Consider the following 25,959-nt stretch of genomic DNA (forward strand, 5'->3'; position numbering starts at 1 on the left):
TGGGATTCCTAACTTTCATCAATTCTGGGATTCCTAACTTTCATCAATTCTGGGATTCCTAACTTTCATCAATTCTGGGATTCCTAACTTTCATCAATTCTGGGACTATCAATTTGCGTCAATTCTGGGATTCCGTATTTTCATTAGTTCCGGAATTCTGTATTTTCATTCATTCGCAATCTTTATCAATTCTGGAATAATTTCTTTCACATGTTCTGAATTTCCAGGGGTGCCTGAATTATCTCTAACAATTACAACTATTTATCTTATTTTCAATTCATGGATTCCCAACTTGCATTGGTTTTCAAACAGTTTCTTCCATTAGGTCCTAATTTTGATTCCTTTTGGAATGATTTCTTTCATTTGCTCTGAAATTTTCTTCTCCTCGTAATTTTCATTCATTTTTTTTCAGCTGACATTTAATTGTCCATATATCTTTTTGTACGAATATATTTCCAGCTTTCCTGTATATTTTGTAACAATGTATGGGTTTCTTTGAATGCCGATTGCCCTCTCTCGCATAATATAAAAAATTAGGGCTAAGGGCCTCCGAAATTATGAAGACGCCTGTGACCCGCTGTTATATTCGTACCAGGCCTCGCATCTGGTAAGGGCAGCCTTGCGATGACCACCGAATATTTTGAATAGACGTTTTCAACTTTTATCTTACTACACAAGAAACACTGTGAAAACAAAATGCAGAAATGCTTAGTTTCATCCAGAAACTTCCAGAGTGAGCTCATCTCTTTTGTGATAAACTGATGGTCGTGATGATGACGACTCATACGGAAATCGATGATTGATTATGATTGATGATCGATGATGATTTTTAGGAACTTGCTTCTATAAATGCATCTTTTAAAGATTTTCCTCTCATATATATATCTTAAAAAAATATTTCACATTTAAAGAACTGACTCTTTATTCAGGGACTATCCTGAGAGGCCAATGTCCGAAATTCGGGCTTTAGCTGGCCTCTATATTTCGATCTATATATCTCCTATATCCCATCCCTATAGCGATCCCTATGATGCGGGGCCATCACTACGGTAGCGTATTTTTGTGATAATTATGGTAATTTATAATTATCCATAGCTAACAGTGATTAGTATGGTTAACAATCTTAACGATCAAAGGAAAATGAATATCGACATCTTAATGATACATATATAGGGATGTATAGAGACCGACATATATAAAGGAAGCCCAAAGTCCGGCGAAGTCCAGTGGGCTGGCCACTTCGCGAAATGGTCAACTTCGGGCTTTGGCAGTAACATAGTTGCTGCGACTACTTCTTTTATTATAACTGGTGCCATCTGTTCGAAGCTTTTACAAATGGAATGGTTTTATATGTTATGATGTTTGGGGAAGCAATTTTTCCAAGAAAAACCCATTAAAATTCCATTACGTCTCAAAAATAAAAGACCAATGCAAAATGGTGGAAGTAACCTCACTTCCTTCAAGTTCCTTTTTAAGATCCACATTAAGCATCAGGAAATAACAAACGGCATGTTTGCTTTTATCGCCACAACGCAGCAGCCTTCCTGTGCACTAAATAAAAAAATTGAATTTCTGCAATTTTCAAAAATGCAACTGATACCACATTCACAGACTCAGTCTCGTGTGATTTGCCTTTTTTCTACCAAAAGTGAATGAATCTTTTGATTTTCCCACATACTTTTCTATTGAAATATATATTCTACCAACACATCTCTGGTTATGGACTTGTTGAAAAAAGAATTGACTCAGCGCTTTAATAAGTTTGTTTAATTTTGATCTTATCACACAGAAAAACTCCTGAAAAAAAGTTTCAGGAAACCGTTAGTTCCTACCCGAAATTGTCAGAGTTGCCTCCACAGATCGCTTCGGGATAAACTGGTGATCGTGATGATGACGACAATCCATACGGAAGTCGATTTTCGCGAACCTGCTTCTACAAATGGCTATCTTTTATAAATTTTCTGCTCATATAAATCTTAGAAAAATTCTTCACATTCAAAGAATTGACTCTCTATTCAGGAAATATCCAGAAAAAAATAAAAATACCCCGAACAGGTAGTCACAGTTGTTGCGACTATTTCTTTTATGAGAACCGGTGTCATCTGTTCGAGGCTTTGACAAATGAAAGGGTTTTATATGTTATGATGTGGGTGAGCCACTTTTTGCCTCCTCTTTCTCCTCCTGATTTCTTCACGATATATATATAGTGGTATATATATTTTTTCCTCCTGCCTTTATCCTCCATTCGTCCTTGAGCTCCTTTTCCCGTTCGATCTTCTTTTGTAAGGATTGATGACCTTAGGGGCTTTTTCATACCCAAACGCCAAAGCCTCTACTTTAACAGGGAATGGCACCAAATGAAAGAGAGGAATAGGAAAAGGAAAAAGAGGAAAAGAAAAAAAAGGAAGTGGGACACGTTTTCCTCAGAGGATCAGTCCCCCATCTTGCTGTCATTCTTATCCCCTTTTTCCCCTATATCCCAACGGAAATTGACCAATCATTCTTCGGCAAGCTGCAGCCAGCTGATATAACGTACAAAGACAGTAGAGAAGCAGTGAGTGGTTTTGAGTGAAGTGCGATAAGTTCAGTTATTGCTTCCAGTCCATGAACTCTATACGCATGCGTCTTATATAAAAAAAACTGTGCAGAAAACCACTTCGTACAATGGATAAAAAACGGTAAAAAAGCAACTTTATGCAAATGGTCCGGACTGGAGTTCATTCCTTGATCCCCGAATCCAGTCTCGAAAAGACAGAGAATATGCGAATCTGGCATACAGCCAAAATTCTGATCGGTGTAATGTTGGAGAAAAAGAAAATGTGTGCGTAGGACTATCTATGGGAAAAGTACAAAATTGACTATTTTACGTTCAATGGGCCGAAGTAAGGGTTATTCGGCAACCAAAAGTCGACTTAGTGATATTTATGGTATTCATTTTTGGTTTGCCGCTGTTATATCGCTGTCTTTGGCCCGATATATTTACTCTTGTCTTTCTCGTTTAAAAAACATCGATATCTGAATATATAAATTACTTCTAGATTCACACATTCGGCGTTTTTATTTCCCAGCTTTATTTTCGTAGATGATAGCTTAAAGTTGAATTTTTTTTCCATGCTGCAACAGTTACTTATAATTCTGTGCTCAGATGGCAAATGATATAAGTCATTTTTTTAAAATTTCACGACGGTGAATTCGTGAATAATATTTAGCCAACATGCGATAATGTGGCTTTTTGACTTATTACAATTTGCCGTCGTTGTTTCCATATAAAATAAAAGAAAAAGATTAAATTTTGCTCACCTTCAAAATTTTAAAGAATGAGACTCTGGAATGCTAGCAACTCAGTTTCTGGGGGAAAAGATACTTATTTATAATATTTTGCCATCTGAGCACAGAAAATTTCCCATTTGTACACCAGGGTCATCTTATGCACCAGTTTCGACAGTCATCCATTGATCAAAGGTGACTCGAAATGGTACATGGGATCAATAAGGGATGTTCGGAAAGACCTCATCAGGCTTACGTTCTGCAGTTTGTCCAGCAATGATGGTGACGATTCAGGTTTGAGCCCCGTTGGTGGGACATTGATGGTCGGCTGAAGTTTGTTTTCTGCGGTTTCTCCAACTTTCAGTGGCAAATGCGAGCCGATCTTACATTTGAAAAATTTTCTCGAATAGAGCAGGCAGACCTTCAACATGATTCTTACATTACACGAAATGCATAATCCAAATGTCCGAATTTACATAACACGTTGAAGTTTGCAACTCAATTTTTTCTTCTTTCTATAGTTTGTATCACAAAGGCGGTAGTTGTGTATATATTGGGAAAGTAAAATAATATTTCAATAGATCTATTTTATATGCTATTTTACACCCTCTAACGTCCTCTTTAAGACCCTGTATAAGGAGTTCAATTCGGAATATTTTTTTTAAATATTTATCCCAATTTTCTATAGGCTTCATTAAGTGTGGAAAAAATTATCAGCTCAAAATAAAAAATCATGTATAGTGGGGTTAAACACAGCTCAAATTTGAAAAATTTGACTAAGACCTGTGTTTATATAATAAAATTCGTAAAAAAGAAAAATAACAGAGAATTCTTCTACAAGTAATGCCATTTATTAGTTTTGAAACTAAACTCCTCAGCTAAACAGTGCTTCTGTTCACTACATAAGGTCAGGAAGATGACTTTTTGAATCTATTCGGTACTCGTCACGAGTTGCGAAAGGCCTAACCCACGAGCATCGCTGTATCATTGGGGTCATTAAAGTATTACGTCAGCATCGATGGGGGGTTTCCGTTTGCTGTCTTTTGAAGACGGAGGGGTGGTTGGATAATGCATATGCCATCAACCACCCTTTATGAAATTATGAAATATCTTAATGGCATCCTACTCGGTGAGCCAAAGCGAGAAAAACATTTCGATAGTTTGTGAGCAGTTGAACCAACATTCTTCCTATTCTTCCTATAAGTCCTAGGAATATGTCCTATACGTCCTGAGAATGTGCCCCACCCCCTCTATAGGACCAGTTTAGTGATCTCCAAATGTACCACAGATCCTCCAGGTGATCTGGAAATGTGTCCAAGCAGCTCAAGTGTTCTGGAACTGTTAGTAATCTTGGAATGGGGCACGGGTAACTTTAATGATGTAGAACTGCACTGGGTGCCCCTAAAGTGCTCTAAAACTCTGTCACGTGTCACTCGAGGGAGCTCTAAATGTGCCACGGATCGCTTAAGTTTTCTGGAACTGTGTCGCGGGTGACTTAAGTGATCTGTAAATGTGCCGCTTTGTTCATTTTTACAAAATTTGGTTTGGGGGGCAGGCCACATCAGATAACACCCAGGGCCACATTTGGATTTCGGGCCAAGGTTTATCATATATGTCTTAGAGGGTGGGTCGCAATGACTTTCTTAAAAAGAAATTTTGAGTTTTTCAAATAGCATTGGAATTAATGTAAATTGATTATAATACCATATAATGGTATTTTGTTCAGTAAAAATTTTTTTTTTTTGCATTAAAATAATTTTTTGTCGGGGAGGGCCTCTTTTTTTCCGCGTACGTCTCTGGTCCCACCGTTATGCGTTAGGATTCAGGGGGGGCAGAGCTGATGACGGAATGTTGCTGACAATGGGGGGGGGGGTAAAAAATGCTTAAACATTTGCTGACGTAATACTTGAACGGCCCCATTACAGTCCATAAATACTGTCGAATAAAGCACGTATGATTTGTTTATTTTCTCCTCTGTGCATTATCATCTCAATTTTTATCAGTCAAAAGATAAAATTAATTTTAAAAAAATCAAATAAAAATCCCAACAAAACTTTTATCTCTTATTTAAGCGCCAACACACTGAAAAAAATGTCGCCATAAACATTTTCGCATGAATTCTCCAGGACAAAATAAAAATACAGCGAAAAAATTTGGCTCCCACGTCACGCTTTCGCACAGACTTATCCTCCGACGACCATTTTTATATTTCCAGGATTTTTAAAGGGACAATTTTTCCAATTTTTTTTTTTTTTTTTGCCCCTTCTCAAACCCTGCGCGAAGATGGCTATATTGCAACCGGGCAAAAGGTTGTTATCGTGACTAGACTGTAATATCCTCGCGGTAATTCACCAAAGGCGACTCGCGACTTGTACCTTAATAGAAGTGATATTCGAAGCGTGTCAGCCATTTTAACGACGAAAGGTGAAACTTTAAACGAGACCATAATCTTGGCAATTTTCTTGTTACCTCTTCTTCTTCTTTTTTTCCCCTTTGAAAAATAAATGAACATAAAAAGTTGAAAAATAAGTTAAACTTTCAAAACGAAAAGAGGAAAAAAAAAAACAAATACTAGCATGATAAGCGGACATTTTCTAGTAAACGGTTTCGAGTTACGAATTTTAAGCATACTTAAACGCATTAGTAGAGTATCTCGTTCCTTAACTCTTAACTGGTATTAATATGGTATATGCGTAACTTATTTTAACGATATAGACCTCACTTCATTGATGATATCTTCCCGGTTATTTTTGGGAAAATTTGATTTTCGTTAACTATTAATTTCTTGTGAGATTATAATTCATGAAAATATCAGAAATTCTTGAGAAAGGTATCAAGTTTCGTTTCTCTTACGGAAGGTTAATTCGGTTATGGCAGTTTAGCGTCTAAAAGCGTTCGTTATCCTCTAGTAGAGGGAAATAAACAATCTCACTTTGTTTTTGAACATTCACTATACAATTTTGTGGGTAGAAAAGAAATGGGCACATTCAACATCTCATACAAAAAATAGATAATACAAGTATAAGCAAACCTAGATACAACGATTTTTTTTCCAAATCATGCTGGGAATCGTCTGTATAATTAGTGTTACATATTCGTTATATAATACCGAATTATATAGCGGATATATTATTACTGGTCTATATTCGCTGAGATACGAATTCAAAACACGGAGGAAAGGAGGAAAGTTGGAAAAAATAGCGTTAAAACAGTTTTTTCCAACTTTCCCCCATAGCCAGTAAAATATCATACGCCCTATCACCATGTATATAACGTTATTATGCCTCCTATTGTTTTTTCCCACAGGTGCGGGCTCATTCTCTTTTATTTCACTTGCACAGACAGAACTGTTGTTTCTCTGAGCACAGAATTTTTATATCTCAATATCATTTTTTGCGTAATGACAAAATAACATGCTATCTCATATAATATAGGGAATTTTTTTTTCTGAGCAGTAAAAGATTCGTAAAATCCACGATTCTCTGTACATAGATGGTATTCTGAGACCCTAAACGTCTATGTTTTGTAAACTTATTCACCATGAAAAAATGGCGACTTTCTTAGTTACTTTGTACATAACCAATAAACGAGTAAAAATGTGCGTTCTAGAAAATATTGAAAACTAGTATACAGAGCACAGTATTACATTACATGTGAGAACATGGATTATCCCCATAATACCTCTATGTGTGAGGAACATCAATGAACTGGAACCCCGTCCGCCACCTATCAAATAAAACTGTTAAGACTCTTTGGTAAAAATTGGTAATCGGTTCCTATTTAATGCACTGCATAGAAAAATCAATGCAGTATGGTGTGTTATTGAATATTTTATAAACAATAATATTAATTAAATTGTGAAGTTTATAACTTAGTTACATAAATATTTTCGCTACTATATTAGTATATTGATTTAAATATTAAGTATACTGATGAAATTGATGTTAATTTACTTCACACAAACAACAGCTGTTGAAGTTTTAAAACAAACTTGACAATTCAATTTATTTATACATATATATATATATATATATATTTATTTATTTATTTATTTATTTTTGCTTATAAATTATTCATTATCATCATTTCATATTGGCTTTTTCTTGGTGGGGCAGTGATTAGAAATCATTCATCAATTTCAGTCGAAGAATCATAACAATTTTATTTGATAGGTGGCAGAAGGGATTACAGTCAACGATGCGTGTTTCTCACGTTAATGATATATAATACTGTACTGTATACTTATTTTCAATATTTTCTAGAAAACACCTTTATTATTGATAAAATTTTATTTTTACCCGTTTATCAGTTATGGGCAAAAATAACCAAGAAAGATGTAATATTTTCATCTTGAATACGTTTACAAAGAGATGTAGTTGTCATATAATTGCTGTTACATACGTTTACACGTTTAGAGTCTGTGAATGACTGAGTATGGTGGAGTTTTTTACTGTGCAGATAAAAATTCCCCGTAATTGTAAGAGCATTTTATTTTGTCGTTTCGAACGCACATGGTGGGCTAAAAGTCCGTAGAAACTTCAAAAATCAATGAAATAAACTGACATGAAAACCGGTTTACAGGGTCAGAATCGCGGGAAAAATAACTCAAAACCAGCCGATAGTTGGCGCTGGTACGAGTGACTTCGGAACCATGCAAATGAGACGGCTATAACAGGTTATAAGAACTTGAGCTCATAATCCATAACCAGTTCACCGTTGTAAATTATGTACGTGAACAAGGATGCTGAGTGCGAAAGATAAAGCATTGTTGGTGAAGTTCTTTTACGTGAATCAGGAATCAGCGACAATTGCCTTGCGTAAATTCCGAGTTTAGACGAATGTGAGGACTGGAAAAGGGCCTTTAACAGCGACAGGCCTCACAAAGCTTGTTCAGCGGTTTGGGGAAACTGGAACGCTGGAGGATCGTGTAAGAGCCGGACGACTACGTTTAAGGACTACGTTTAAGGAAGGCACGGTGTTGCAGGCGAAATGGAAGCGTTAACATCCGAATCAGCTGCAGGGACCAGCAGTGCTAGTGAAGCTACCAGACGCTTGGGCTCACCACCATCCTCGATATCCAATATTCTTCATGGGATTCTTAATCTTTACCCATACAGATTACAGTCATGTCATGAACTTTTACCAGCGGATACCGTACAGAGGGAAGCATTTGCGAGATGGGCTTTCTCCAAAATCGAACAGAATCCCACCTGGGTCTTTAACATCTTGTGGCCAGATGAAGCTCACTTTTCGCCCTATGGCGACGTTAATACCCGTAACTGTCGCATCTGCGTGATGTCTAATCCACGTGAGTACACGCAGAAACCATTGCATTCCCCTAAAGTGACAGTGTGGGTTTACAGGTTCGTTCATCATAGGACCCTTTTTCATTGAAACACAGTGTCCAGTAAATGGGTGGAAAACGGCTACGATGAATGCGCAGCGTTAGTTTACGCTCCTGCGCGAGAACGTCACGCCATGTTTGCGTGAAAGTGATGCGCTTTCTTACCGTCACGTTTATGCAAGATAAAGCAACTAGTCACACTACTTCTCCGGTCAAGGCATTCCTGATACAGACGTTCGGGGAAGACAAAATCATTAGCAAGCGTTGCAGGTTCCCATGGCCTCCTCGGTCTCCAGATTTCACACCGGCAAACTTCTGGTTATGGGATACCTGAAATCGCGGGTGTATCGATCCGGCCCATCCAATCTGTCGGAACTGAAAGATGCGATCCGCCGAGAGGTGTCATGTATACATCCGGACCTGCTGTACTCTGCCGTTGCTGGATTTGTGACTAGCTTGCAATGTGTTATCTCCTGTGTGGTGGTGGTCATGTGAAACACATACTGCTGTAATAAACGATTTGGAAGTATTCTGTTCGTTATTTGCGTATCTTTTCTTTGACTTGTGTATGTCAGCGTCACCTATCGGCTGTTTTTGATTTTTTCCCTATTTTAAAAGAGTCCCCGTGACCTAGTGATGCTTACCCTGTAAACCTTTTTTATTTCCGTTTTTTTTTCCCGATTTTTATGAATTTTTAAAGTTTCTACGGACTTTTTGCCCGCTCTGTGTATTGAAATTCTGTGCGCAGAGAACAACGGGTCAGTGCAGGTTAAATAAAAGAGAGTCCCCCCCCCCCCCCATCTGGAAAAGCAAGGGGATACCATGTATTCCACCTGGACGGTTTTTTATATCACCGAAATTCTCGTTTTAACGAACGCTTTTCGAAATCCCCCCAGATAATTTTATATAGGAACAATGCAAAAAGCAAAAACCTGGAATTCCTTTAAAACGAAATTTCATTAAAACGAAGTGCTTTCCCTGGTCTCTTGTAGATCGTCATAACGGGATTCAACTGTATTTCATAGATGGCAGCAGGGGTTCCAATTCAACGATATTGTTCATTATTCACGTTCTCTCTCTGAATATGAGACTGAAACTGTCGAAATAACGTACAGAAACGGACACATGCGCACTCATCTTTTTTGACTATGTTCTTTGCACACATGGATAACAAAAGGCATCATTATTTAACTTTGAAAAAAAAACACTTTTAATATGTAACTTTTTTGAAAGGAGGCTTTCCAACGGAGGGAATTCATTAATTATCAGACACGAAGTGTTGTTTTACCAATTTTGTTTGTTTCTGAATGTGAAGAATGAAGAGGTTTCCTGATTCTTTAATAAATTTCCTTACCCTAAGACCATTTTAACGCCAGGCATGGCTCGGAGGGGCATCACTTCTCGGTTGCATATGGGCATTCCACGAAAATGTGATCAGGTGCTATATTGACTAAGTCACTCTTTTGTTCGGTCACACACTTTCATTCCCTCTGGGTTGTTGTTTTCGTCACTCACTTACGAGATCATTATTTTGGTTGCTCACTCTCAAGGTCAGGTGTTTCCAACATAAAACTTCTCGCGAATCCTTGATGATAATAAGCTGTTCCACGGAACTCGAACAAATTTTTGAATATTTATAAAAAAAAGCGTCTCTACTCCTCTTTCATAGTCCTCAAGGCAAAAATAAAGAAGGCTTAGGCGTCACCTCTTAATTTACATATTTATTGTCATAAATCAATGTTCCAGATCTTGTTTCGGAAAAGCCTGTGCAAATTAGATTGCCGTGCCCGGGTGTGACTTATGCGTTAAGATAGCCTTGGGTGTCTCGTAAAGTACATGTAAATTCTGCTTTCAAGAATTCTCACTCATATAAAATTACTTGCATATTAAACTTAACTATATACAGTCATTTTTTTGCAACTTATTTTCTGATGAAACGAAGAATGGCATTCATAAATTCTGGGGCTTCTGGTTCGGAAATTCGAAGTGGAAAAATGTAATGTTACTATTTGTTGTACTACTATGTTATTGAGTCATCAAAAGACACTCCCTCGTTGAAGTTAAGAATATAGAATATCTTTGCGAGTATATTAGTAACAAGAAAGTTTTCTTTGAAAGTTTTCCGGGTTCCAGGATTTTTAAGTATTCCGTCGCATTTGATTGTGCGGAAGACCAAAACAGCTGTCTGTGATACACCAGTTGGAGACCCATGCTCTAAAGAGTGTTGGCAAAAACCAGATTATTATTGGATAATTTCCTAGTGAATGAGAGTTTGTACAGAACATTCATAATTAACTCCAAAACTTTAAAAGATATATGCGAGGGCTGTCTGTATATATACTAGAAACTCATATACTATAGATAACTTTATCATGGAAGTAATGAGTTTTATTCTGTTTTCCTGTGGAATGTTGGAAAAGTGTCTATTTCTTTTGTATGTACGCTGTACATATCTCTCTCTATCCTTTCATTCTCTCTCAATTCACTTTTCCATTTTTTTCTCTATCGTGGGAAGTGGAATGACCTCGTTTTGTGAAGGGAAAAAAACTCACTTTTTATCACTCAAATGCTTGATCGTCTCACTTATTGTTATTTGGAACAAACAATTTCCCGGAAATCTTTCCTTTTTCTTTTGTCTGTGAAATTGCACTTGTAACGTTTCTATATATGATCCATATTTTTTTTGTTGTATATTATCTATCTCGCTATCGCTTGAAATAGCCCTATTTTTTGTTCGTTGTTGCGCAATGACTTTCACATGAGTTATTAATTGGCCGTTTTATACATATATATATATATATATATATATATATATCCCCTTTCCGAATAGTAAAAAAAAAAATGTGGCTTCACGAGTCTTTATTTGAATGGTGATTTTAATTAAAATAACATTGCAGTAGGATCTCCCCTTACGGACATTCGTTAACGTACACCTCCCGTTAGTGGGCACTCGTTAACGTGCACCTCCCGTTAGTGGACACTCGTTAACGTACACCTCCCGTTAGTGGACACTCGTTAACGTACACCTCCCGTTCGTGGACACTTTTCTGATCTCCGGTCCCATGCAACAGGGCTTTAATGTATTTCACTCCCCGTTAGTGGACAATAAAATCATCAATGTGGTTTGCGACACCGTGTCCCATTGCAATTTTTGTTCCCCTTGATGCCTACTCCCAAACCTCTGAGTTTGTCGGTCCGTCAACAGAACATCCTACATATAATTTTTTAAATCTACAGTCTGATTTATAATTATAGGCAGATGAAATAGAATTACGAAAGAAAATAATATTCGTAGTTTTTTTCAGGGCACGTAAGACATTCAAGTTGGACTCGCAATCTCCTCTCCAAACACATATAGCAAACTTAATAATTGAGTAAAACCAAGCAAAGTATAGTATATGAATAAAAAAATTGAGGATATATAATATTTTTCGAGCAATATAAACGGACAATCGTGTATTTTATTTTGTTACAAAGTGCAGTTGCGTGAGAGAATTCCATTTAAAATTTATGTTTATAGCGACTCCCATAAATATTAATCTCCTCAGTTTCCGAAACAATCGGGCAGAAACATTGGCCTCCAGAACATCCCAACTAATGGCATCGGATAAACAATGACTGCCCGTTCAGTGTCAATTTCACAGAGAGCAGCAGTCCTACAAACAGTACAAATATTCAGTCACTACACATCACTCACTTCACTTCTGAGATATAGATGGCAGCACTGAAAAATCATACACTACACTAGATACGCACTCAGACTGTTAGGTACACGCACTTACACTTCCGGCACAACTCACTAGGTAGTAAATTGCCTATGGCAATAGACCTGAGTTGTGCTCGGTTCGAAAAAAAAGGGTCAATTTCAGTGGTATATTTCGTTTGAAAGACATCTGAACACTTGGGATTTCGTCTCTTTGCGTTCTCCTGAAATCATTCTTCCGTTTTTTTGAGGCCTAGTTCGTCCTTGATTGGAGTATGCCGTAAGGTTATGGAGACCATACCTACTGAGAGACATAGACTTGGTTGAAGGGGTGCAGAGAAATGTCACGCGTGCTCTTGTTGAGGTATGCAAATACCAAACATGGTCCCCGCTCTGTCCCTTGTGGGATTGCACGCTACTTTGCAGCTGGTCCATGAGAAAGTCTTGATTTCTTGAATATGTTTACATGGGAAGAACGCAGATGTCACGGGGATTTCGGTTGAAGTGTTTCAAATTTTTAACGGGATGAATAGGAAGGACCATGAACCATACAACGTGATTCAACTGCTTCGATATGGGGATTCCAGTGTCGATTGGCAAGGGAGAATTCCAAGTTGTGGTATCACAGGGACGTTAATAAATGGAATAGCTTACCTACGGGGGCATGAATTCTAACGCTATTGACGCGTTTTAAAAGAAGTACGATAGACATATTGGAGTAAATCGAGAAGCTATCCACACATAGATAACACAGCCATAATCCTTTTTATGGGCAGTGTATTATAAAGTACTAATTATTATTATTTTCTATCGTGATGTATGCTTTGGTATTAGGTTGCTGTATTTTGGTTATATTTTACATCCATATTTTTTATGGACATCTTAATTCAGCTATCTCGTTGGGCAATTTGTTGTGGTGTTTGTGTTTGTATTGTACGGGCAATTAACAGATGGGTTGTGACCCATAATTGGATCTCAAGGGATACTGAAATGGGTCATACAAATCTATTTATCCTCCGATTATATATCCATTTGTACGTCACTGGTTTCAAGGGCGTTGTAACTGATCTGGTGACCTGGAATGGGGACCCTCTTGAGCCATAATATTATTTCGTTCCTCTCACATGATTGAAGAATGAACTGAATTTTTACAGTGCTGACTGTAAAGGACTTGAGCCCTCGACTTCTCTATCATCATGGCTTCTCTAAATTATTGGAGAAGTTTTTGAGTTATTTACAGTTCACCATAGCGAGTGTAATAGGAAATTAATCTTGATTTTGTTGTTATATATTAACAATTTATGGTTAATTTAAAGTTGAAGCTTGGACTTACAGATTCATTGTTTGTAGCTTATTATAGTTTTTGGGGAAAAAATCAGGAAGTATATACATATTACCTTCGACACTGAGCAAAAATTATCAAAAGCGATTGTGCTCTAGATTTTTATAACCTTAGGAAACAACCCTAGATTAGCGCGTTTAAATCCAGGAACAGATTTACTGTATTCATTTAAAACTCACAGTTTCAATGGGATTTGTGCGCCGCTTATGTATTACGACTGATATTGGATTTTTACTTTATCTGAGTGAATCTGACACAACCGATTCGGAATCAGCAGCACCATCGATATACACTGGTGAAATAAATTAAGAGAATTTGCATATTTTATCGAATTTCATGAAAAGAACTGAACTGAATGTAAAACCACTGCTTCTAGACAAGAATGTAAATCTTATACGTCAAATACGTAAGCGTACACGTGTGTGTAGGCGGAGCCAGTAGAGAAACAGGCTTTATAAGCGCGCGTAAGTTAAGACGCATTTCGTTCGCTAGCACACCTCGGCGAATTCCTTGATGTTATTTTGCAGCAATCGGTTAATTTCAAATTGTAACAGTAAAAATGAGTAACCACCAACGTTTAGATGATTGAATGAGGTGGCGAATTGTGGGGGGGCTAGAAGCAGGCCAATCTCAAGTCCAGATTTGTAGAGAGTCCAATTTATCGCCCAGCGTCGTGTGTAACTTATGGAAACAGTTCCAGGATACCGGATCCATCGAGTGAAAGCCTGGGCAAGGTCATCCAAGAGCCACGACGGCCAGAGAAGATCGACATTTGTCTATTATAGCGAGGCGTAACAGGAGTGCTACAGCTTCTCAGCTCTCTCGTGACTTGTATGCAGCCACAGGAACCCGTGTATCAAGGGTGACTGATTCCAAAAGACTTCATGAGAGAGGGTTGTTTGCAAGAAGACCGGCTGTTTGCGTCCCGCTCACTTCTACGGACAGGAGAATCCGTTTACCATGGTGCAGACAGCATAGGGATTGGAGTATGGATCAATGGGCGACCGTTCTCTTCACTGATGAGTCCCGGTTCAGCCTAAGCACAGATTCTCGCCGTACGTTCAGATGGAGGGAACCAGGGACCCGCTACCTACCCTCCAATGTCCGCGAAATCGACCATTATGACGGAGGAGGTTTAATGGTCTGGCAGGCATCATGTTGGATGGCCGCACACCTCTCCATGTCTTTGAAAGAGGCACTGTGACTAGTGTGAGGTATAGGGATGAGGTCTTGGAGCCCTATGTTCGCCTTTTCAGGTGTGCAGTTGGCCCTGAGTTCATTTTAATGGACGATAACGCGAGGCCACATAGAGCTCTTCTGCTCGACGATTTTCTAGAGAGTGAGAATATTCGCCGGATGGATTGGCCAGCCAGATCTCCAGACCTTAACCCTATAGAGCATGTCTGGGACGCTCTGGGGAGGGCAATTGCAACTCACAACCCTCCTCCGGGAACCATCCAGGGAATAAAAACAGCGTTGCTGAACGAGTGGGACCAATTTCCACAGGAAATGATAAACTGCCTTATTTCAAGTATGAAATCACGCTGCGAGACCTGTATATCTGTAAGAGGGGACCATACCCCTATTAACCCATCTATTAACCCATTTTTTTGTTTATTCTGCAACCGCTGTTTCATGCCTTCCGACTCCAACGAGTGGTACGCACGATCATGCGTGTGTATTTCAATTATTGAATGGTTATTTGTTTTGTATTGTATCAATGTATGTACATATCAAATTTCATCAAAATCGGTACTGTAGTTCTAGAGATAATCGACCAAGTCTGCAAATTCTCTTAATTTCTTACTCCAGTGTACCTTAAAATCATAAAAAATTTTATAACAACAACGATTTTTTTCTCTTTTGCGTTGAGCAGTGTCATCAATATATAGGATATGAAAACAACATAATATCTAACGCGTGAAAATGAAAGACGCTGGATCCGGGACGAAAGATTTTCGATATAAATTCGTATTTACGCTCAAAGAACTCATATAGCCAAATATTTCTCCGCGAAGAAAACTACTAATTCACTCTTTAATCTATTCAATATTTTTATTGTTATTTTCACGAAGGAGAAAGCAATTAGCAACTTCTCCTCCGTGTTAATACCGTTTAGTTTTTTTTTTGTTTTTTCTCCAATTAATAATTTCGAAATAATAAAAAAAAAGAATGTAAACCATGATTAGATTTTGTGCTCCCGGATTATAATTAATATGTGTTGGAATATAGATGCTAAATCATTTAAAAGGATTAACGTAGATAATTGCTCGTAATCCCATAACCTGAAAAGCGAATTATATTACTAAAAAAAGGGGGAACCGATTTATGAAAAAATAAAAGAGAAAATGTTGACCAGACTTTTTTCGATAAAAAGATTAATTAATTAATTTTAATGAACAAGATAAAAGCGATGTATTATCATGATAAAACAAATTATCAAATCCAATAACTGCCTTACTTATATTATATTTAATAAATATGACTTAATAGAAAAGTGTAAATACGTTATGTGCGTACTGATTTTAATAAAGTGAGAAAATATCTGATTTTTTTGGGATAAATACATACCTGTATTATTTCAATAAAGTGCACAATTTATCTTTCTATCTATACACTATGCGATCGAAACTATATGTACACCTGTAAGTTTGATTTTTTGATTAATAAATCTGAGTTGAAAAATATTTCGAAATGAGTTCACTTTTTCCTGCAGTGATCGCTACCAATTTATCAGGAAGGCCGTTGTTGTGTAAAAAGTATCAAGAGCTGATGGTAGTAGAACATCAGCTTTGGATACTTTTTGGCTTGAAAAGTTTGTCATTCCTGCATTAAGAAGCAAACTGTGGGCAGTTCTGCAAGTTGTTAGGGAGGACGTGCTATTTTCAACACAGCCGATATTTCCCCTTTCCCTCTCGCAGGTGCAAGTAGTGTAACAGAAGTGCACAACCTTTTCAGGGCAGATACGTGGTATTTATGCCTCTCATAGGCCAAAAACGTGTATATAAAGATATAAAATATGACGTGTATTTTATTAAAAAGTTATTCTATATAAAAGAAGTCAATTTTTTTCTATTTTGAGCAACCGGATGTCTTTTGAAATATTTTTGTAATTTAAACTATGTTTTTCTAAAATCAATGGTTGCGCAGATATCTTCTGTGTAGACAATTTGGAACAGTCTGTATACTCAGAAAAATTACCAACGAAGAAGGCAAATACAAGGAAAATACAAAACTCCTTATGGATTTCGACAGGGTAGGTGTCGCCTTCAAAGGATAAGAAAAATCACACTGACCGAGAATCCCACTTGGATTGGGTACCAAATCTTGACTCTCGGTTGCTTAACGGAAAGAAAAAATAAATAAGAAAATTCGTATAGATGAATCATATAGTTCCATTTCGCAAGCAGCCAATCAGGGCGTTATAGACTTACACGGAGGCGCTCAGTTTCATTCTGATAACGATGTTTGAATTGGACAGGCTTATACTTTTTCTTTCCACTGAGCAACCGAGAGTTAAGAATTTTTTACCAGTAAAAGTGGGGTCCCCGATGACCGTGATGGTTTTTGTTCTTTGAAGACGACACCCATAGAGTGTCGAAATGCATTAGAAGTTTTAATTTTTCTTTGTATTAGCCATTTTGGCTGATGATTTTTCTGAGTATTATTAGGCTTCTACAGTCAGTATATTATCCACACTAAGAAATTTCATTTTATAAATACAAATACAACGCCACAACAGGCAAATTGCCCAACGAGGTGGCTGACTTAAGAACATCATGGATCCCCGAGCCATTTTTTTGGAGGCCCTACCTACTACTGCTACACCACAAATGCACCCCTCCCACACCCCTCTCCGCCGCGGAACCCCCAACGAATCGGTACATGCGGGAATGTGCGTGTACGTGTAGTGAAACCTGACGTGAAGTTTTTTGTGTTTCTCTGTAATGCTTGCTATGTGTAGTGCTGCCATCTGCCACCAGTTTTTCAAACTATGAGTGAAGTGTCATGATTGAATGATTTATCGTTGTAGGACTGTTGCTCTCTGTGGCGAGACTTCTTAACTGGGAGATCGACTCGCATTTGCGCCTTGAAGTTGGGAACCACAGAAAACCAACTTCAGCCGACCACCACTGTGGGGTTCGAACCCGGATCCTCGCATCGCGAGTCCGCCACTATAACCCCTCGACCACCACAGCGGCAAATAAGTTTTCCAACTTATAATTCACGGGTTGTACGCACAGGTTGTAACACATTAGTTTTAGCTTGTTTTGCGATTCCAGAGAAAGTCAAGACGGAGTCTTCAGTGGAAGTCAGGAAAGACAATTCCTCATTTTCTTTTCTCTACATTTTTTCCCCATATACCTTAGCTTCTGAGCATAGGAAAAGCTCTATTTGAGTTTTTGAGTAATTTTTGAATGATTAGAAAATAAAAATATATTCAATATCGAATAATCACCGCTTACATACTTTGTATGAATAAACTTATAGTATTTCCAGGGAAATAATAATCAGGAACCATTTCTTTGTGTTATTGTTTTGAAAATAAGGAAAATTTATTCTTCGGAATATGAATTTTTGCGAAATGGATTTGAGAAATTTCCTGAGGGTTATAATGGAAATTTTGATTGAATTTTCAATGAATTCTTACCGATGAATAAAGTCTGTCGAGATGCTCTTGAAAAATAATTTGCATTCCACGAATTATTTATTTTCTTCGTTGAGTTCGGAGAGAATTTATGAAGAATCTCGCGATCAAAAAGAAGATCTGCCTAAATTCATTTTTATACGTGCATTTTTTTTTATGTGTTTTCATTCGAGTGTATTTTTGGCTTATTTGGTTCAGATCCCCCGGGAATCAAACTGGAAGGAAGACCGAAAGAAGAGATCGTCGAAGGCATGTCTCTCGTGCTGAGGTGTCACGCTGACGCGAATCCAAAAGCGAACATCATATGGAGGAAGTCGGGACATTCTGGAATCTACGACATAAAAGATTTTATTGAGTTTAACAGCATCAGGAGGACGGATTCCGGCGTTTACAGCTGCTCCGCAAAGAATGACATCGGGCAGAGTGAAGAGATGGAGATCACTGTCGACGTCAAATGTAAGTTCACTTTATCTTGTTCATCTCTAGCTTCAGTTTGGTCGAATTTTCATGAGTGATATAAACTGGAGATGATCGAATCTGTAATGAAACGCTCTGATAACACTGTATTAATTTTATATACAAGCTAGTAAACCTTCAACGTGCTCAACTGTCAACATGCGTAACTATCCCCCAGAGACGTTTTAACGAAGGAATGAGGATGTGATTTAAGAAACCCCTTAAAAGACTAATAACCTCATATAAGCTTCTGGTGGGGATTCGCCGTTGTAGTAAAATACTTTTTTTTATCGCAAAACACCATCTTGAGAAATAATTGCCGTGGGCTGGTTCTCACGAACATATTTAAGTAAAAAAAATAAATAAAATGAGAAAATACTCGCACGCGCGCGCGCGTACACACATTGGAAAAACACTGAGACATTGACGTTGTACCGCTTACTTAAAGAATTATTATTTAAGTTTCAGACATTTTCATCCAATAATTAATCCCCACAGAAATTAAACTTTGCACATACATAATTAAAATCAAACAAAACAAATTGAGCAGATATTTAATTGTGATTTGATTTAATTGAATTAACAAAAAACATGTTTTCCAATACTAAAAGAAAAGATTGTGGAACGCCACACACACAAAAACAAATGAACTTACCAAAGGCAAGTGAACACCATGCTTGCGACGAAGGGACGGCCAACAGACACTAAATACTGTACTAGATTATCGTTATTGAAAATATCCCCTGCTCAGAAAATCTTGGGCGCCCAACTAGCGAAACGGCCACAAATAAGTGAGTGTAAATGTCATGAACTACAAATCACTGGATACCATGCAAAGATAATTGGAAAGAGAAGTCACGTTGCTCTGTGGGGAATCGAACCACCAACCTCACAAACTTTTCAATTATCTTCACTAGGTATTCAGTCACCTGTACTTCGCATAATTAAGGCAGAGGTTCGTCGTTTCTTTCTGTCCCCATATGGACTCTAATTTCATTACAAGCTGTTGCTGACCTAGGAGGCTGTCTATTGCGCAGTCTTGTTTTTCCCAAATGGAACCAGTGTTCTTAGGAAAGAAATTGTCTGTACTCTGTAGCTTAATGGTTCAGCCCGCGCCCAGCAAGTGCGAGGTTAGTGGTTCGATTCTCATTGGAATTGAACCATTAACAAAGGAATGTGTGACTTTCCATTCCAGTTATCTTCGCTTGGTATCCAATATCATCTGACCTTCGTATAATTAGCGGAGACGATCCTCGTTTTGTTCAGTGTTAATGTTATTGAGCTATTTCTATGTTACAAAACATGTTTAATTTGATTGGTTAATTGAAACGCGAGAATGGAGTGATATTTTTATGTATGATTTTTTTATATGCCTAGGTGCCATTCAGTATAAAACAAGTCATGGTGCCTCAGTTTTTATCATATTGATGTAAACGTGGTAAGCAAGAGATGATTGAAAAGTAGTGAAAGCGGAAAAATTATTTTCTCTTTCATTAAAATGAGAATGAAGTCTTTCTATGTAGCAGCAAAAGTTCAAATATTTTAATGAGGGAAATAGCCATCACGACATCGCATTCGTTTACGAAGGAACAAGAGCGGGAGTTTTTCCGCTGGGAATTTTCTTACGCCATTCTTATTTCTAAGTTTGAACAGATAGGTCACCATGTTGCAAAGTTAGCATGTTCTTACCAGTTGCATAAACATAAGCTCCATAGTGGAGTCTTGGAATTTTTTTTTCCTTCAGATGTATTCCTTGTCTCATCGTTAAGACGTTTGTAAATGTATGCATCGAATTAAGTACAATGCAGTTATACCTCGGCTAACGATTACGGATTCGGTGGCTAACGAACATTTTAGTTAAAATATTTTTTAGTTATTTACTTAAGCTGTTGTCTGAACCATATGCGCTTATAGCCCCGTTAGACCTGCTGGAAGGACTTACTAAGTCTCTTGGGGTTCCAAAGTGTTTGTATTTATGTGTATATTTGCATGCATATATGTGTTTTGTGTTTTTGTGGTTTGTTTGTTTTAAAGAAAAATATCTTAGTTGATATGGGGTGCATAAAACATTCGCGTCGTGAGCTGAATTTTAGTGCCGATTAAAATGAATCCAACGAGTAACTTGGTCACTGGAGCCAGACTAATTTATTTCCACATAGGAATTGCTTTTCAGATACACCAACTTTCTCTTTCAAAAACATTTTGAGCCCTTACATGTAAAGTGAATGATAACGCTAAGAGGAAAATAAATTTAAAAGAAAATGTAAAAAAAAACAAATCGCAGACTTGAATAATTTTAGTGGACACGGTAAGAGACTTAATTCCAAATTGGATATTTTATGAACTCTTCTTTTTCATGTGCATGTGAGAGATGAGCCAACTTTAGCCAAATGTTCTTCTTTCCACTACCGATCACGAACTTCACAGGATAACGTACATTGTGTAAAAAATCCTTCCCTGGATTTTCATTCAATAGTGAAGTTGTTTATCGCAACCTTCGGTCAGTATCTTTCTTTTTCAAGTGTTTTTTTGTGTTTTATGAAACTTCAAATTTCGGGTCGTTTCTGGAACAAACTTGATGCACCAAGCTAAAAAAAAAAGATCTGTAGAAAACCATGGGAATGGTTTAATCGGAACCTGGGAACTTCGGCTAACAAACGAATTACCGTTGTTAGCCGAGGAATCACCGCATAAGGTGCAGAGAAGATATGTTTCTTTTTCAAATATTTGTGTATTTCCGAGTGCCTAGTGAAAATTCGCCATTTCTGAATTTAATTTTTCTTTCTGCAGATAAGCCAAAGATAAACAGAGTATATCCATCCCCGAGAATTACAGTGAACTTATATCAGTCAACGAGATTGGTATGCGAAGCAGAAGGAAATCCGTCACCAAAGTAAATAGTAATATACATTTGGGTAGCATTTTTTTTTCTGGCTTTGAACCAACTTGAATTCTTGCGAACTGCACAATGCCGCATATTTGTAAATTTTGTTTTTAAACTGAGGGTACTTTTTCTCATGCTGACTGTACACAGTTACTATATTGACATTCGGTTTCTCATCACGAGTATACATGAAAAATGTTGTGCATACACATGACTAACTTTTGACAATGATTTTTACATCATGCATTTCGTAAGTAGCTATATACAGGTTAGCTAACAGGGCGCATAATATTTTACTGGTGAACCGTTGGTTCTAGAGGAATGCTTCCAATTAGAAAAAAGTACCCAATTCACGTGTAGTACTCAGGTATGTCATTCATGTTCCAACGGGATGTATAATGATTAAAATGAAAATGTTAACTTTTTATACGAGCACACTGTGCTCAAGAACCCAATTACGAAGTTGTTGCCTTGTGTCTCTTAAGGCCAAAGTTCCCATGTTTCTTAGGTACAAAGGTTTGTACCATGTTTCTAAGGTTTCTTCAGCAACAAAGATGTTGCCCTGTCCTCCTGATACCAACAGAAACAATACGTTTCTAAGTGCGATATTTGCTGAGATATTCGAAATTTGGGAAAAAACAGCGTTAAATATGGGTAGTAAACCGTTTTATCCGTTTTTAATACTTGTTTTTTTTTTTCAAATTTCCTGTTTCTTGAATTGGAATATCTCAGTGAATATTGCACTTAGAAACATGGGAACTTTAGCCTCAAGAGAGACAAGGCAACAACTTTGTAATTGTGTTCTTGAGCACAAGGTGCCCGTATAAAAAGTTGACATTTTTATTTTAATAAAAACAACCCTTTGCAACATGAATAACGCACTACACGTTTTTTGGATACTTTTTTTCTAATTGGAAGTAATCCTCTAGAACCAACGATTCACCAGTAAAATATCATACTCCCTATTACCTATACAGCTTCTATAAACCAATATATCATCGTCTCGTTTCATAGATACTCATGGCTCCAGAGAATTGGTGGTGACCCCGTAATATGGCAGGAACGAGCCAGTAACGCGACATTCTACATCGGCAACGTCACTTATGCTTACCAAGGCGTGTATCTGTGCCAGGCATCAAACGTTATAAATGGCGTTCTGAATACGGTCAAGTCGGAAGAGATATTCCTCGACGTGACAGGTTAGAGTTGGAAAATAAAATATTCAAAGCCTCCATTTTTAATCACAAATTTTTTATCATTTCTTATCATGGTTGAAAGTCAATGAATGGAACATTGATTGTATTTTTGTATGTTTCTGCCGAGAATTTAGAAAAGCTGAGTATATCAGTTTGATATCAGAAGGAAATAAGTTAGTGACGTTTATAACGGCCTCCATGGTTCTTCGGATATCGGACGGTATATTGTGAGGTCGTTATGTCGAATGTTTAAAAAAATTATCTTCACGAAATTAATTCCATATTTTTAGACGGAATAAAAAATTATAGTATACGTTTTACGTAACGTTGCAATGGAAAGGCACGAGGTTAGAAAATAATAATACATTTGCATATTGATTACTTGCATGCGCACATTTATTAACGGAATTCTTTAATATTAAACGTCAGGGTCAAAAATTTCACCAAAGTCATCAAGTTTTGTAACGCTTTTTTCAATGGTTCTGGATCATGGAGCCGAAGAAAAATCGTATTAACTGATATTTCACTGTATCCGATTGCTTTATAAGTGGGCACAATAAGATAAAATATTAAATTATTCTGTAAATTATTGAGAAATAGATTTTCTTGGATAATAGAAATGACAAAAATTGAAGCAAAATATGGTGAAAATTTTCATGTGTGAAATTAAAAAAAGTATTATCTGAAATAAAAGATAGATGGGCAGTGAAAAACGAAACTACTTCATTCTGACAAATTGCTTCGAAAAAATAAATTAACCAATATTTGACTGCATCAAATTTTGCTATGATTGAGTACAACTGCAACAAATTTTACTAAAATAATAACTCATAACATAATTTTTTGCCAAAAAAAAGATATGTAAATATTTGTATAATATGCATCAATTCAAAAATTAGTTTCTTTATTCAGCAACAGAGGACACCGATAAAAGCATTACTTCTCCCCAACTGTATCAATACATGGATCATCTTCCAATTTTTCAACCAAATCGCCCATCATTTTTATATATGATTACGTAAATAAAGTTTAACATCAAAATAAATATTTAACATTGTTCTTGATCTACATCTCCTTCATCTTGGGGATCACTAATGGCGTGATCAGTATTGTTAGTGATGAAAATCAGACAGGACAATGGACCTGTCGGCAGGAACACGAAAATTCAAACCCTTGCATTTTGAAGGCAATCGAATGAGTACCCTTAATTATTTCGTACTAAGGGTTGAACATTTAAAACATTAAAAATTCTTTTGAAGTTCTCAATATTATATACAACTTCTATATAATAAGTCATCTAAAAAATTCACGAATAAACATAAAACAATATCAAAATAGACACTTACGAGAGGGAAAAAACATTTTTACAAAAAAAGTTTGAAAACATGCAAAAAAGGCATTTCTGGCATGTTGGCTGAACTTCCGGGCTCTACTTATATGGCGTATGGCTTTCGAACGCTGTGAAACTATATTTATGAAAACATGGAGTAGAATGCAAGCTGTAACCGCCAGTCTTGAAACTAATGTGGATAAATTTACGGCATACGTTCACATCGCTTATAAGGCTTTGAATTAAAAAAAGTACACTTAATTATTAAACCATTTTTAATATTGGCGACAAAATCAATCGGAAAAGAGACTATTTTGAATGCAAATAAAGAATAGGGGATCATAGAAATTCCAAAAATGTCATTCATTGCCACCATCAATCATTGGAAATAATTTTATTTAGGCTGAAGAGATAGAGAGAAATGAAGAACACATTTTATATTGCCTCGATATAATTAAAGTGGCCACGCGTTGTTTCCAAAAAGAGCCGTGACCCAAGGAGAAAGCCTTGTACGAGAGAAACCCACGACAAAATTTTTAATTACGACCTCAGGAAAAGGCACTCCGCCTCTTTTGGCCACTAATGAGAAACACGAGAGAGAGAGAATGGCGCCGCGACGAACTCATTCGAAAATATGTCGCCGTTTAATTAGAATCCAAATCTTTAATCAGTGCAAGCGAAAGAGCCTCTCCCATTTTTGGTAAACTTTCTCTCTGGGAACAGAACTGCTCGGTGATTTTTAAAGCAGTACTAATTAATGCTTTATTATTCTATCAAGACCGAGCAACACGCGCGCACACACACAACTACTAAAAATTGATTGTCGCTTAAAGGAATCAATTTCTCGCGGAAAAGGTCCGGTTCCTTGTTTTCCTTTGAATCTTTAATGGCGTTTGAGTACCAGCTCACAACGAATCTTTTAATTTATCCGAGGAAATTCCGTTCACGCCATTCATGGATATAATGGATCACGTTAGAGATGCGTTTGCATATCGATATTTTCTAGAGACGTTCGGAAATGAGAGAGATCGGCCTGTAATTTGCATTTTTGAATAACATGGCCAATCGCATAGGAATGAACGAGGGTCCGTGTTTCCACCTCTCTCATTATTATTAATTGGTATTAATGACGATAATGTCGGAAATGATACTTTTGAAATCTTAATGACACAAAACGAGAGAAATCGGTAATTTCTGGGGCTTTCCTACGAGCACAACATATTGTATATCTATCTTTAAAACTCCAATTTTATCTTCTTCTTTTTCATTGTCGTTATTATTATTATTATGGGGCGTTTTAGGGAAACGATGAGATAAATAAATGAAATCACGTACAGAACTAATATATATTTCCCTCTTAAAAAAGAAAATTTTCTTTATGGGAACAAATGGAGCATTCACTAAAGAGAAATAAATGCCTATAATTTTACGTATTTTTCTATATCATTTATGAGTAGAATCACCATTAAAGAGAAAATTGGTGTTTTCAGACAATTACTATTTTATTTCAATTGGATACATGCGACTTCTAATTAAAGAGCAAAGAAATTAATTGATTTCGTGCAAAAGAAAAAAATATTTCCACTGTACATTTCTATATGTGTTTTGTTCTGGAATTTATTTGCCTTGTACGAGGCCGTAACCTTTAAAGTTGGAAGACGTTTATTAAGTTACTTTATGTATATATGTATACACATACAATATCCTGAAATATTGTATGTTTCTCTCTCACCGCTATCTTATATCATTTATGTTGTGTTGAAGAATTAATTGTTAATAACACGTTTGT

The 25,959-nt window shown here is 36.9% G+C and overlaps 1 protein-coding gene across 2 annotated transcripts in view; it reads left to right on the forward strand.

The window, feature by feature from the left end:
• LOC149070558 (irregular chiasm C-roughest protein-like) overlaps positions 1-25,959 on the forward strand; it is a 254,575-nt gene that overhangs the window by 152,609 nt on the left and 76,007 nt on the right. For both annotated transcript variants that reach the window (XM_089249026.1, XM_089249025.1), the window contains exons 4-6: positions 18,503-18,760; positions 21,551-21,653; positions 22,659-22,843. In XM_089249026.1, coding sequence (XP_089105152.1) covers positions 18,503-18,760; positions 21,551-21,653; positions 22,659-22,843 — 546 coding nt within the window. The remainder of the gene's footprint in view (positions 1-18,502; positions 18,761-21,550; positions 21,654-22,658; positions 22,844-25,959) is intronic.

The sequence above is a fragment of the Pholcus phalangioides genome, unplaced genomic scaffold, assembly GCF_987345545.1.
Source record: "Pholcus phalangioides strain wild (caught in Gottingen) unplaced genomic scaffold, Ppha-v1.0 ptg000021l_1, whole genome shotgun sequence".
NCBI classification, from domain to species: Eukaryota; Metazoa; Arthropoda; class Arachnida; order Araneae; family Pholcidae; genus Pholcus; species Pholcus phalangioides.